The following is a 15,133-nucleotide window of genomic DNA, read 5'->3' as shown; positions in this document are numbered from 1 at the left end:
GATGTGTAAATTAGGCAGCATGTGTTAGCCATATCAGCTTTAGAATGTGGAAATGTCAATGATGTGTTTACTGCTTCATCTACTGCCCCCAAGCCGGCTTAAAAAATTGCTTTAAAATTTCCGCTACTACTGAGCCCACTTAGTTCTAGTGTAGGGAACTTTTTTGCAAAAGATCTGAAAAATTTTCCATAATGAAAAGATAAAAACATGCAAAAACGTTTTAATTTGTAATCCAAATTACACATATACAAGGATTCAGGATATTAGCATGTCATTTTCATAGACCACAGCCAAAAGAACAACAAGAGAAAAAAATACAATCTGTACATATTTCAGTTTACAGTGAGTAGCCAGTTGGAGAGTACCAGAGAACACTAAGGCAAATCATCAGCAGACAGAAGAAACATTGCCTTTTTTTGTATTTAATCCACCACAGCAGAGTATCGAGAAGTATCTTTGCTACAAAACAAGGACTGATGTCTCCCTTTATTACATGTAGCAATCAGCTGCATAAGTTACATTGTGATAAAAGCAAAACAAAACCAGAAGGTATCTATCTAAAGTCTAGCATTACTGTACATGTCTTCTCACTTGCTTTGGAAGACCAAACTGGCAAAAATATGAAGCTCTTTTGTACAGCTCTGGGTTTGACCAACATCTGCCTCCTACTAATAAATAACCCACCACAACACTGTCAGAGGCTGGGACAGGAAGAAATGCAGGTCATACAGCCATGAAACCCAATGTAACACTGGCCCTGAAGTCAACATGGCACGGCTGTTTGGCCGTTCATTTTTAAAGGTACAAAATTGGTGAGTTTATAACAATTACACTAATTATGGTATTGACCCAAATTATAATACAATATTTTTTCTGGATATGAAATATGAAATAACACCCCGTATTATATTTGAAAACCAAGACATTTCCATATTCACAGCAGCAGAGTGTTTGACCATGTGACTGCTGAAAAGAATGACAAATGAACTGCACATGAACACTTATTTAAACAAGCTACACGCAAGGGATTTACATTAATAATGCGATTTCACCTTATAATAGGCCAGTATGGTAATTGATAGAGCATTTGTTAGCTACGCATATTTCACTGTTATAGCTGTAGCCTTGAGCAGACATGGAATGCTACACAATGCTCCCATAAATACAAACCAACAAATGCAGACCTTGTTTTGTCATTCATGAGAAGTATTCATGTTTTTTGGTGTAGCTGAAGCATTAGTCGGTCTGCTACTTCCAACAAACTTCCCATGTGGTTTTATTGTTGATGTTCAGTTCCAGTCCTTCTCCTTTAGCTCAAATCCATTTATGGCTGTGAGATTCCCATTACCTCCCACGGTCTGCCATGTTAGTATAATGTATAATATACAAAAAATGTGATTCTATTGTTTTCTGTACCTTTTAAATTTCTATTTTGTCTATCACAACGGACCATGAATATGCATGTAAAATGTCATGAAAATCTGGCCAGAAGTTTTCAAAATAACTGGCTCTCGACCAAACTGGTCCAACACTTACCCACTTATCTCCTTAACTTATTCAACTTAATTCCTGAAATCCTATAGAGAGATATGTATTTGCAGAAGTAGAGCGAGCAGTTTGGTTAATGGCTTTTCTGGCTGTTTCACATTCTGGTCTTTCACCCTTGTACCGTTCTGCTGCAGATCCAGACAATGCAGGCCAAAGGTGCGGCACTGGTCATTTTAAGCAGCTGACTTAGCCACCTGTCAGTCACTTTATATTCCATTCACAAGCAGTTCATCAAACATACATTTTCATCTGTAAATACAAACATGTCTGCTGAACCTCGCTCTCTCAGTCGTAGTCATTACAAATTTCACTACTTATTTCATCCTCTTCATGATGGGAATCTGTATTTGTTTGTCATTGCATAGATCTTACTGTTGCTCTGCAACCAAACGTGCTCCAAATGTTTTTAGATTAACTTTTTTTTTTGCTCGTGGCCTTTATTCTTTTTTGTTGTTTTTGCTTTCTGTTTTCCTCCATCTGCACCAACACGTACATGGAAATTATATTTTATTATCGTGTTTTTCACCAGTTTGCGGCAGTATTTTGTCATCCCGCATGTAAGCCAAACTACATCCCACTTTAAGTTCCAATTTCTTAAAGGGCAGCAAGGACATAACCACAATATTTAAACTGCACTACAAATAACAATTTCTGCTTGTAAAAAATCTCCCGCATCAAATAATTTAAGTTCATTGTGGCACTAAATGTCCTCAACTATCTAAGAATGTTGAAAGCCAGGGGAGGCAGGCATTCTTTATAGCTATTCAATCAAAGCTTTGACGTGATGTGATGTGGAATGATCAGAGTTTGCAGAGAAAAAACAGTGTGGGGGAGCAGAGAGGAAATGAAAAGGTTCTGATCTCAGCTGGCTTTGTTAACACGGGCAGTCACATTAATACCAGAGCAATGCAGTGAAATCAGCCTGCGGTTTATGCACACAGACATGCACTTCAAAAAGCCACAGAGACCACGAGACAAATGTATCACAGAGAGAGGTGGTCCATTGCCTCAGCTGTGATTCTGGTGAGGGATAATACCACTTCAGGCATCAGTAAAGGACTGTGTGTAACAGACAAAACTTGGAGACCGTTGGGAGAGTAATTATAATTTTTGGACTGAATTCGATGGAAAAAAGAAAACCTTTAACACCCAGAGCTGTACAGTAAAGCCATGTTTTTTGCTGGTAGGATCATCCAAGGCATCTCTTAGTAGTCTTTGCCCTTTAGAGTGTCCATCCAGTGTGTCTCTGTGGAAATGACTCACACACACAATCACACACACATACAGGTAATGAGGTGAAACCCACACACACACTCACACTTTCACAAGCACTCATTATCATGGCGAAGTGCTCCTCCAGTTGCCGTTGCAAAACACCGGGAGCTTTAAAGCAACGTACAGAATCAAGACTGAACACAATCAAAAGAATGTACAAAAAGGCACGTTTGACCCCAGTGCTCCTGTACTGTGAGATTCAAGTGTAAATGAGCGTCTGTAGCATGGCTGTCGTAGCTCTTAACCATCAACGAGACATCCCCACTGAGCGCACTGTTCTGGCTGCTCACATTTGTTAGCACAGGGGCTAACGCTCAGATGATAATGTCCATTAGCCTGAATGCTAGCTGTTGCCAGGCCTTGCTAGGCCAGGAGTCAGAATGGTCCCTAGTGTCATCAACCGTCGTCAAGGGGCAGCAAGTCTCTTTACAAGCTGTCCCGTAGTAATACAGAAGTGCCGATCCATACCCCATGTTTACCCCATATCCTCTTTCTTTAACCCCACCCACCACCTGAGCCTTGGAGCAAGCATGGGGTTGGGAGGGTGGTTGTTGTTGGTGGGGGTTTTGGGTGCTAATCATCCCCTCCGCCATACAGGTCGGCCAGCTTGCGGAAGCGTGGCCCCCAGTCGCCAAGGTAGTCGTAGTCCTGGTCTCCGCAGCTTGAGGAGGAGTGCAGGGAGCTGAGGGAGCCAGCAGTGGAGCCGCTGCCCTCATAGTCAAACACCAGCAGGGAGTCATAGGGGGGGGCGGTGGGGTCGTTGTCTGCTGCCTTCAGGCCCTGGAAAGAAAAATGGAGGAGACAGGAAGATTAATAATAGTGACATGAGAGGGCATCCTTGTCTAGCTCCGTGGTGAAAACAACTAGTCTGCTGTATTTATGGAATAAGGACTGGTGGTCTATTATCAATCGGGTTTGACTGGAAATAAAAATAGAGGAGACAGGAAGGTAAGCAAATGAAAAGACTGGCCAAATATGGATCTTTTTTATTATTTTAACCATGCCCTTCAGATCCTGTATCACATGCATACATTATGATAGATTAACTACAGGTGCCCAGTACCATAGTCTGCTGTTGGTTACTGCCGGTGACTACACATCACCAGTGGATCAGCTGGGGATTCCATTTGTTACTTGGCACTTTATCAGCGGTGGCTGAGGCAGGGGAGTAATATTACTGATAAAACCCTCACACACAAAACCTGGGATTGATGTGATATAGAGACAATGCACATTCAGACCAGACTCATACCAGATAGGTTTAATCTTTGGATCCATACATCACCTCTAAACCAGAGAATGTTGTATTTTCTACGCAGAGCTGTCAACTTTCCTTAAAAATGGAGCCTGCCATGATTTTCCACATGACGGGGCAACAACCCACAGAGTGCCTCTGAGACTAAGAAAAGCAGAATTTATGGTTGAGAGAGCTACAAGACTCTGACGATATCTAGTGCAGGATTACAGTAATCCTATAATATTTCTATAGTAACTATATAGGGTATTATAGAAACCGGTGTTCATGATTTCACACCAAAGCAGAGTAGCGTAACACCCATGTCAAACCCCTGAAACCATGTCTGATGACCCTTACTGACCCATTCAGACCATCTAAAAGGAGCAGAGTCCCATTTTGGCCCCTGCAGAACAGGCACAAGAGCGGGATGACAGCAAGGGGGAGGGAGTGTTAAATAGAAAGGCTGTGTTTTTTGTGTGTGTATTGAGATGGACAGTAGGGCGTGCTGGGGGAGAAGGAGGGATTATGGAGCAGCGTAGACGAGATGAGGATTTGGGTCAGGCTGGACAGATGCTGCCTCGATCTCCAGGAGGAGATTCAGCAGATTACCCAGCGTAGCCTGAACTTAAAAACCACCACCCCCCTCCTGCACACACACATGCTTTAGACACATACACAGTTTATTTGAAGTGTAGAATAAAAGTACCATCTGAAATTAACATCTAAAAAATGTTCCTAAACTAACAGTATTTTTTGCTTCCAACTGCCGCTCAGAATGGTAGAAATGAAAGCTGCAAATCTGATCATCTGTGGAAATGTTTTGTGGGCCACGTCTGCCGTCTGACTCGAGACACTCCTGTCACTCTGAAAGTCAATGGGAGGAGAGAATTAACGCAGAGAGAGAGAGAGGAGAGGCAGGACGAGAAGCATCAGCTTGTCATGTCTGCCAGATTAAGCTGTCTCGATCAGCTTGCCATGTCTGACAGCTCCTGCTCATTATTCATAGCTCCGCACGGCAGATGTCTTTATGCAGCCCGGCCAAAAGACGCACACACACTCATCTCGCACACACAAAGAATATGGAAGCAGTACTAGACTTTTAAACATTACAATGTAGTCCAGACAGTGTAGTCAGTTTTGGTCATGAACTTTCCTAAACAGAGAATCCGACAAACTCCTCGCATTACGCAGTAAGTGGCCAGGTGTGTGGAGGCGTGGAAGTGGGCAGTCTTTGAACTTCTCTTGTCTCATTTTCTCACATTACTACTTCTGTCATCTTTCATGTGTAAAATTGAGTGTAACACCAGGAATCCCTCTGAGGAGAGACCTCTATAGATCTCTGCAATTCACTCCATCAACACTACACTGCTCCATTTCTTCATTCACTCTCTAGCTTGCTCGACCACCACTGCTCTCGCTCTCTCTCTCTCTCTCAGACACAGACATTGAAGTTGGGTACACAAAATAAACCAAGCGAGGACACAGCTGGGAGAGATTCACCATTTGGTCTATGAAGTCGCCTGCATAGCGGTCGTTTCCAGTGATATTTCAGGTTGACTGTGGAGCAGTTTGACCGGTCTGATCTCGACATTGGCCACTGCAGCCTGATGTCACGTTGCGTTTTCTTAAGAAGTTGATTCTGTTTCAACTGTTTTTTACCACTGTAGCATCTTTAAGCTAGTTGTTTTGGTTCAGTCATTCATCAAACTCATTTCCAGCAGCAGCAGGTCGCTGTTTTCTTTTTTTAAATCTCTGATGAACCCACTTTCCACTACCTGTATTTGTCCAGCACCAAACAGCACACAGATAAAGACAACGAGTAGCTGGTGAACATGCTACTGTGGCTGATATGTTTGGCAAAAAAAACATAAAAGCAGCTTTAAGTTTTCACATCAATTTTTTTGGTACAAAATAGCATACGGTACTAATGTCCTGTATGCTATGCTATGTGCTCCAACAAAAATAGGAAATACTACGTGTATATAGTATAAGAAAATGGAACAAAGTGACAGTGTTCCCCAAACCCCGAACTGACGGTTAGATCTAAACTCAGTAGATTTACAGTTAGGTGGTCAGGCTGTGGCCAGTGTGAGGCCAGCTAATCCTGATCACACAGACACTGTACTCTCTCTCTCTCTCTCGCTACAGTCTGTTTCTTAAACACACATCATCACATATCACTCATACAACTGAGGCCAATACTAAGCAGCTCTATTTGAAAAGACAGTTTGAACTTCAATATCCCTAAATCCTGTAAGGTGATGAGGTAAACTGCACACACCTCGCCTTTGATGCTTCATACAAAAGGATAGAAAAGGGATGAGAGAAGTAAAAGGTCTAACATTGACAAATCCAGCTTTTTCTGGACAGTGTTTGCTTACTGCTGTCGAACAGACAGTTTGTATTTCACTCAAGTTGTGATTCATCACTTCCTGTGTGCTGAGAAGTGCATGTGCCTGACACCAGAATTTAATCTGGGCAAACAGATTGGGTGTCAGTTAGTAAGGACGGGACACCGTCCTGTGCCGTGGTCACACTTTACACAAAGATGTTTTAAATGGTAAAAGGCATCGCATGATTGGAGGATCCCAGATGTATTTGTCCAACGCAAACAGAGCCTGTGTGTTGTACCTCGTGGATGAAGTCTCCTATGTCTCCTGGGTGGGGGGCTGCAGAGCGGACAGGGTACTGGTGGTCATGATGGAGGGGCCTCTCATCGAGGCGTCTGATCCCCACCTTGACACACTCTGGCTCCAGGGCATCAGGCTGCTGCAGCTGACTCAGATCGTAGTCCTAAACACACACACACATAACCACACATTCACAAGTTAGTATTACAGTAAGTCAAGTTAATTATTTTTATATAGCCCCATATCACGAATCACAAATCTGCCTCAAGAGGCTTTAAAATCCGTACAGCAAGCCCTCCATCCTCAGACCCTTAAGTATGAAATGAGGCCCCAGAACTCAGAGAATAGTCAGGAGGAAGTCTTGTCAGTCTGGTTTCCAGTGCAGCTGGACTGAAAAGCATCAGGGATCAGTCTCATAATTGTCAAGATATTTCAGTCTGGAACAAAGTGGTGGACCGAGTGACCGACCAAACAACAGACACACATTACCTAGTGTCAGGCTACTAGCATAGCTGAAAAACACATTTTCCCTTTGCAGTCCTAAAGTTGTCTTATTGGGGGAACGCACATCACAGCAGGTTGTTGTAATCTATGACTATATTGTGACTTAATGTGATTTTTCTTTTACAAAATTCTCTAACTTTTATTGGGTGATATAAACCACTTCCCCATTCTCCCTGTGTCTGCTGGAAAACTCCTAATTGGACATTGTCAACGTAGACAATGTAGAATGAAAGAGAACCTGATATGCTTATATGCTTATAGGTTTTTTGCTCTACTTTCTGCCGTCTCTTTAATCATCTTTAAGCTTTAACCCTTTCCCTGAACCACCACAGCATTGTGACAATCTTGAAAGTAAAGTATGGATGACCCTCCTCGTTCATTTAACTGTGAAAAGTACTATTTCTAACAATAAAAAGTCTCTTTTTAAACTGCATTATGTCATGTTATCTTAGTGAGGTTTCATAACTACACATAACACATTTTAGGGATAATCTCTGTTTATGTTTTGTGTTTCTGTAAAAAAGAAATAAAAAGAATATCGGCCAATATATTGGAATGTCAAATTTAAAAATACTCAAATATCAAATTTGTTATCAGGTTTAAAGTTCCAAAATCAGTCAGGCTAGTGCACAGAAATCAACTAAAGCATCACATAAATGAGAAGACGGTGACCTGTTGCTGCAACATAGTATGGTGAAATCCCAGCTGTACGTTGTTTGAAATGCATAATACCAAGACTGATTTGATTAATAATGCAATGATGTGCAGGCTGTAATAGACTACGTCACTTACTTACTACCTAACCCTCCTTAAAAACAGACATCATGTGACCTCGGCAGAATATATGGGCTGCTGTAAATTCACACAAAAATGGGTTCTTGGCTTGAACTTTATTACCAAGCCCTAACAAACTTACCTATAAATGCATAATAAATGCTGAGTGCACTGCATGCCTCTAGCATAATGAACTTGACTCATTCAATAAGTAGCTATCTTCATCAGGAAGGAGAAGCACATACATACACTTATAGTAAATTGACCTAGCACTACCTCAATGTTCCAGCTGTACTTAACAGTTGATGTAGTGAGAATTTCAAACGAGCACCACAAGCTCATCTGATGCAACGTCTACCGTTTCTCCAACATCATCCGTCCTCAGGGAGGAATGAACCAGACTCTAATGCTAATGTAATTAGCATCCACTTAGAGAAGCACAGTCCCTCTTTCACCTTCTCTTACACAACATCAGCAGAGTCAGCGGGCAAAGGGGAAGTATGTGTCACGGCCTCTGATCTGTTCATGTTGAATGGCATTGTCTGAGTCACCACAGCAACCATTTAGTGCTCTCTGGTCTCCAGGGAAATTGCCCAAAGCTGCCGTTTCAGGACAATAACAGCACACTGAGGACTGACCTTGGGCTTTGTTCACAATAATGGCCGGCCAGCAGAATACTTTTCACTGAAGAGTGGCTGAGAGCCCTGCAATGACCTGGCAGGAAGAAAGGAAATGCTGTGTGCTTCTTCATGTACAGTATTTCTATACAAGGACCAGCTAGACTGATGGCCTCTCAGGTCTCATCTCAAGACGTCAAATACCAACACTTTGAGAAATCCATGTTCGATGCCGAAGGTACCCTTCAACTTCTCTATGAAATGCCTTGTTTGGAAAGTTTTGAACTTTTTAATGGTAGCCTATGTCCTTCCAGGAAGTCATTAATTTCAATTAATTTCATTGAACTATTTTATAGTTCATTGTTCATGGTCAGACACTTGTACATGCAAAATAATTTGAAAACCCTGCACAGACATATAACTGTCTGGTAACATTTACTATTTGAAAAGCTAAACACAACAAAATTATTGGGTGCCTACAATTATTGATTTTTGATGGGTTAGAAACCTAGTAGCTCACAGGACTGCATAGTTTGTGTGTAAGTGAGTGTGTGTTGAGTCTTTTGGGAATAGGCACGCTGAAAAAAATCTGGTGTTTGTACACAGCCCTGGCTCACTAAATGGGAAACACGTGGAAAAAACAATTCCAGTCAGGTAACGTTAAATGACTCACCCACAGACATTCAGCTTTCTAGTTCACCAAGACATGTTGTTGTTGTGATGTTAACTATAGCAGCAGGACAGTCGTGAGTATCACTGTCTGGAGCTGGTGTGCTGCTCTGGGACTGTCTTATCCACTTTGCATTTTTGCTTCACGTTAACTTCATAGCAGCAACTGTAGCCACAGTTTGCTAAGCAACAACCTAGCTAACATTAGATATATTACATTCTCACATTGTGGCTGCTGCTATAACCCACCTCTACAATCCAACAAACTGGGATACTACATGATAATACACTGATTATAGGCACTGATAAGTCCCCATAGATATATACACATACATAACAGTGGCATGTAAATATGTTATGCTTTTTAATAAAGTTTAGAAAAAAAAACAGTAGCAAAGTTTGCTGCACAGTGCCTGAGCAGTGCACATGGGTGATGCAAGCTGAAGACATGTCTCTGCTTTCATGTATTTTCCCATGCTGTCTGACACCAAAATATTATCAGAATCATCTCACAGTGTGATATGACAAGATCCTGCATGATCACTGCTATCAACAACAACACATGCACAGCCTCTGCCTGCTTCTGTGCTCTAAAATGCAGCATTATTTTCCTCTCCACCAATCAAAATATCACCAGCCATACTCTGCTCCAGGACAACCAATCTGTCCACCCCACTGCATTATGTTACCTTTAACAAGCATCTGAGGTAAAGAAGTATTAATTAAAGGTGAGGTGTAGAAGCGAGGGAACAATTGTTATGAATTGAGGTAATAAGTGTATGTGTACTGTATGTTTGTGTGCGTGTATTTGTCATGCTTAGCATGGGGACTGACTGCAATTTATCCAAAGCTTAAATAAATGAAAGAAAAATGAAGCAAACACTGATTTTCTTTCAGTAACTTTTCCTCTGTTCTTTATACTGCGGACAGATTACATGTACGTTGGTTCCTTCCATATATTAACTCATGGAGAGGAAGTTATTAACTCAACCAAAGTCAAACAACACAACTTAAGGGTTCATTTTATGTGTATTGTTATTTGAAGTGGTGTGCAATAGCTTTTCTTATTTCTTAATTACCATTAATTCAATAATCAAAACCAAATGTTCAAATTAGAGAAATGGTATTTTTTTCCAGGTGCCATGAATGTTTGTACACAGTTTTCTGCCGATCCCTCTGGTAAATGAAACGTATGACCTGCTCAGGGCGCTAAACAAAATGTCAGGGGATCAACCAATTAGGATCCACTCTCTGGGGACCATGCATGTCTGTATAAAATGTTATATAAAAAGCAATTTTGTTCATTTTCAGTGCAACAGCGAGCAAACAGTAAAATGATGATGAATCCCCCACTTGTTTATAGCCTACATTAACGGCAAACTACACTGCTGTATATATTTTGTCCTGTGCAATTATATTTACTTCTACAGTGTGCAATTACCTCCTGCTGTGACCTGTGCAATATTCAATATCAATCACATCTGTATATAAAATGTGTGCATATAACTCTATTTCTATTATATTCTGTATTATTCTATTCTATTTTTTTGTGTGTTTTCTTATCTGTTGTAACAAGTGAATTTCCCTAATGAGGGATAAATAAAGCTTCTCATATCTCTTATCTTAGCTGTAAGTGGATGTTTGCCAGTGTGTGTGTGGTACATTGTGTACATAGACAGTGTTAACTCCCTTCCTTTTACAGTAAAGCATGTTCTCAGTCTTGTTGACCGGGCAAATGAGGGTTAAACATTTTTCCCAGCATCGGTGCGGAGCAGCTTATGTGCTTGGCACCAGTGGAGGAGTTGTGTGGAGGGACACAGGAAATTGTTCTCCAACAGAAAGCAATTAATCCTGTTCGAGGTCCTCTTTTGTAGTACACTTAATCTTAGCTGGAGGACAGATGATTGAAAACTGTAGAGAGGCAGAGTATGTGACTGTGTGGCAACATTTTGTGCCTTTTATGGTTCGTTTCTGAGCATATGTGTGTATGAGTGTGCGTGCGGAAGAAGGAGGCAAGAATTGCTAAGAGGATGTGCATATATTTAGTATTGATAAACATAAGTGCAGCTGGAGGCCGATTTAAACCTAGAGTCAAAACCACCAATCACAGGTAATGTAACATTAACCTACAGTCAGCTCAGCTTATCAGAAATAACATACCAACACAATAATAGTAGAGACAGAAACATCGATTGAGTGATTAGTGCAAATGGCTTCTTGGACTTCTTAATAGTTTTTTTTATAATTCTTTATAGTGTGCGCACGTGTACCTGGTCCTCCTCTCCTCCTCCCTCCTCGTCGTATTTGAGGATGTTGTCTCGGACGTCGTCCTCTGGGTCAATGAGGAGCTGCTTGGCCTGACGTTCCTTATCCCGCCTCTTCATCCACATCACAAACAGCAGCACCAGCACTGCAGACAAAGTGTGACAAGAAGATGAGGACACAGGTTAATACAAGAGAAAATTCATGTTCATGAGAGGGGAGGGTTGCCTCAAGCCCCGCCCTGCTGTGCTGTGTCGGGCTAGTAGGGGGGTAAAAGTACGCAAAATTCACGGGTCGGTATGTACCTTGGATTTGTGGTCACTGTTCAGTACATTTTCGTTACAGCAGGGAAAACAAAAACATGTAGATGATAACATTTTTGTCATTTATTTTGAAAAATCTAAACATTTAGGGGCTCATTGGCCATTCTTACTGAACAGTTAAAAGACGAGTGTGTAACATTTAGGGGGGTTTGTATTGGCAGAATATGGAAGAAATGGAAAATAATATTCATAAGTATATTTGCATTAGTGTATAATTACCTGACAATAAGAATTATTGTGAAAGGATACACACTGATAATCTGCATCTTATGCTGGTTTAAACAGGGAAGGCCTAACGGGTTGACTGATATAAAGGCACATTGCAGTCCTTCAGACATCTTGCTAGTCATTTTGGGATGAACACCCTCAGATTGGTATTGAGTATGAAAGAATAGCCAGGAAAATTGCAGACTACAGAAACCACCTAAGATTTAACCTGAGATGCCGACAACACAAAATCATACCCAGCAGCCTACACTTACGCTCCACGGTGAAAGGACACAGAGCCGGTATAATCTTAGAGAAAGCACAACACCAGCTTCTGAATGAGAGAGTGAGACAGATCCATTTCACCACTGAAGCCCTGATTAAGGAATCGGGCAACTTACACAAAAAACTGGAAACACATCTGCCTAGTACAGTACTGGAAAAGGTCATGGATTTCATCAAGAAAGCGCAGCTATCTCAACACAACAAGAGCAAGAAAAGACAGATCCAAAAATTCCAAAACCTACAGGCAAGAGCCGGCAACGCAAACAAAACAGGAGAATTGTCTTGGAGGAGTAAGGACGACAACCCCACAACAAGGGAAACAGATAACAGATGGGTGAAAAATCTGTCAGATAGGGAACTCACCCAACCAGAACAAGACGTTTTGGCCAAAGGATTAAACTTTACCGTCACACCACAGCAACTACCTATAGTGGACCTCATCACAGCTACAGAATCGGCCATTAACAGAAACAGAAGCAGAACAGCTCAGGCTAAAGGTATCGGCAGCCCTTTCTAATGTGAAGGCCCCCCCTTCCAACCTCACCATTCCTTGCATATATGGAATACCTAAGATACACAAAGAAGGAGCCCCACTCAGGCTTATTATCAGCAGCATCAACTGGGTCTCCTACAACACTGCCAAACACAAATCTACCATCTTAGCCCCTTTGGTTGGTAACACATCCCACCACATCCAAAACTCCATTGACTTTGTTAACAAAGTTCAAGGACTGAAACTGGACCCAGATGAAACCATGGTGTCCTATGATGTGATCTCTTTGTTCACCTGCATCACCACCATGGAGGCAATAGAATCCGTAAGTAAACGGCTACTACACGACAACAACCTGGACAACAGAACTAGCCTCAGCCCTGACCAGATCTGTAAATTACTCGACCTCTGTCTAAACACCACCTATTTCCAGTACAAAGGAGGATTCTACAGACAGTGTCACCCATTGTGTCTAACATCTTCATGGAAGAAGTGGAGGGAAAAGCCCTCAACTCCTTCAGAGGAACAGCACCGAACTACTGGTACAGGTATGTGGATGACACACATGTATGTGGTCAAAATTAAAACCCAGGAAGTGCAAGCTTTCAAAGAACACATCAACTCCGTGGGTAGAAACATCAAGTTCACACGAGAAGACGCCCACAACAACAGTTTGGCGTTCATGGACTGTGCTGTACACATCGAAGAGGACAGAAGCCTGCAAATTGAGGTTTGCAGGAAACCCACACACACGGACCAATACTTACTTTTTTGATTCCCACCACCCACTGGAACACAAGTTAGGAGTCATCAGAACCCTGAACCACAGAGCGGACCACATACCAACAAGTGCAGAAGCCAGAGAGAAGGAATAGAACCACCTGAAGGGGGCACTTACAGCCTGTGAAAAGCCTAAATTGACCTTTGTGAAAACAGCCACAAAATCCAGGAAGACCAACACTACAGGGGATGATGAGAAGAAGGTCAAATGCAACAACATTGTGATTCCATGTGTCTGGAGTATCAGAGAATTTTCAACAATCACCACATCCCTGTGTTTTTTAAACCCAAGAACCCACTAAGACAGATGCTGGTACACCCCAAAGACCGCACACCCAAACACAAGAAAAGCAATCTAGTGTATGCGGTCCAATGCAGTGAGGAATGCACAGACCTGTATATTGGGGAGACTAAACAACCACTACACAAACGCATGGCTCAACACAGAAGGGCCAACTCCTCAGGTCAAGCATCAGCAGTTTACCTACATCTGAAGAACAGAGGACACTCGTTTGAGGACCACCAGGTGCACATTTTAGACAGAGAAGATGGATGGTTTGAAAGAGGTGTCCAGGAAGCCATTTACACCTGGGTTAAGAAGCCATCGCTGAACAGAGGAGGGGGTCTACGCCACCACTTATCCCCCACTTACAATGCTGTCCTTTCATCACTTCCCAGGAAACTCAACAAACGTAACCTATTGGCCTCAGGTGAAGATACCAACGATGGTCGTTCAGATTTGGCCACGGGTGGTTCTAAAGACCATGACGGCTGTCGTTACCACAGCTAGGAGCAATAACAAACCAGGGGCATCGACGATCCTGGCAAACGATCCCACAGAGGTCAAATAGATGAGTTTCCCTACCAGTCAGTCAGAACTGAAGAAGTCTCTTGGATTAGGGACGAAACATCTTCTAGTATCCCAGTAGGGTATTCTAGTACCCTTGACCTCAACCTTCGTTGGATAACTATGACCTGGATGACTGAGAACCTTCACAGACATGTAGCGAGGCTTCCAGTCTTGTTTCACTAATCAACATATTCGGGTGAGACCCGAATATGTTTCCGCAGACATTTCCGACTTCAGTTGAACAATGTCGACTTATGGTTTGACACTAATTGTTTTCTACCCATACAGTGGATCTAAATATCACGGGGCAATCCTCCAGCTCTGGTCTCTCATTTGAGTTTGCCATTCAGAGGCAGCAACAGTACAGAAGCCTGACTAACTTGGCTAACCTGACTAGCATCATACACTCCCAAATGTTCCGCTGCATAACTTTTTTTGCCTGGGGAGTTCTAGATATAAATAATCTATTTTGACAGTATGCATGCAGAGCGTGTTTTGTCACAACGTTGTTGTTCTTCTTCTTGGATAATTCTGGCAGTGTAGATGCTGGTCACTACGTTGAATGCATACGAAGAAGAAGAAGAGGGAATAATAATAATAATAATAATAATATAAAATCTCTGAGTCGTCATCTAGTTTGTTAGAAATAAGACCTAACCTTTAATCCATTGGCGCTAAA

General features: G+C 42.0%; 1 protein-coding gene across 1 annotated transcript in view; it reads right to left on the bottom strand.

Moving 5' to 3' along the window:
* Positions 1-200: 200 nt before the first annotated feature.
* LOC119901259 (cadherin-2-like) overlaps positions 201-15,133 on the bottom strand; it is a 90,883-nt gene continuing 75,950 nt past the window's right edge. The window contains exons 14-16 of the mRNA XM_038716853.1: positions 11,525-11,664; positions 6,692-6,853; positions 201-3,603 (exon numbers count right to left, since the gene is read on the bottom strand). Coding sequence (XP_038572781.1) covers positions 3,397-3,603; positions 6,692-6,853; positions 11,525-11,664 — 509 coding nt within the window. The 3' untranslated portion in view covers positions 201-3,396. The remainder of the gene's footprint in view (positions 3,604-6,691; positions 6,854-11,524; positions 11,665-15,133) is intronic.

This window comes from Micropterus salmoides, unplaced genomic scaffold, assembly GCF_014851395.1.
Source record: "Micropterus salmoides isolate LMB-PRFRI ecotype aquatic unplaced genomic scaffold, ASM1485139v1 Ms_hic_scaffold_13, whole genome shotgun sequence".
Lineage (NCBI taxonomy): Eukaryota > Metazoa > Chordata > Actinopteri > Centrarchiformes > Centrarchidae > Micropterus > Micropterus salmoides.
Note: the sequence above shows the minus strand (reverse complement) of the source record. Positions and strands in the feature narration are given on the sequence as shown.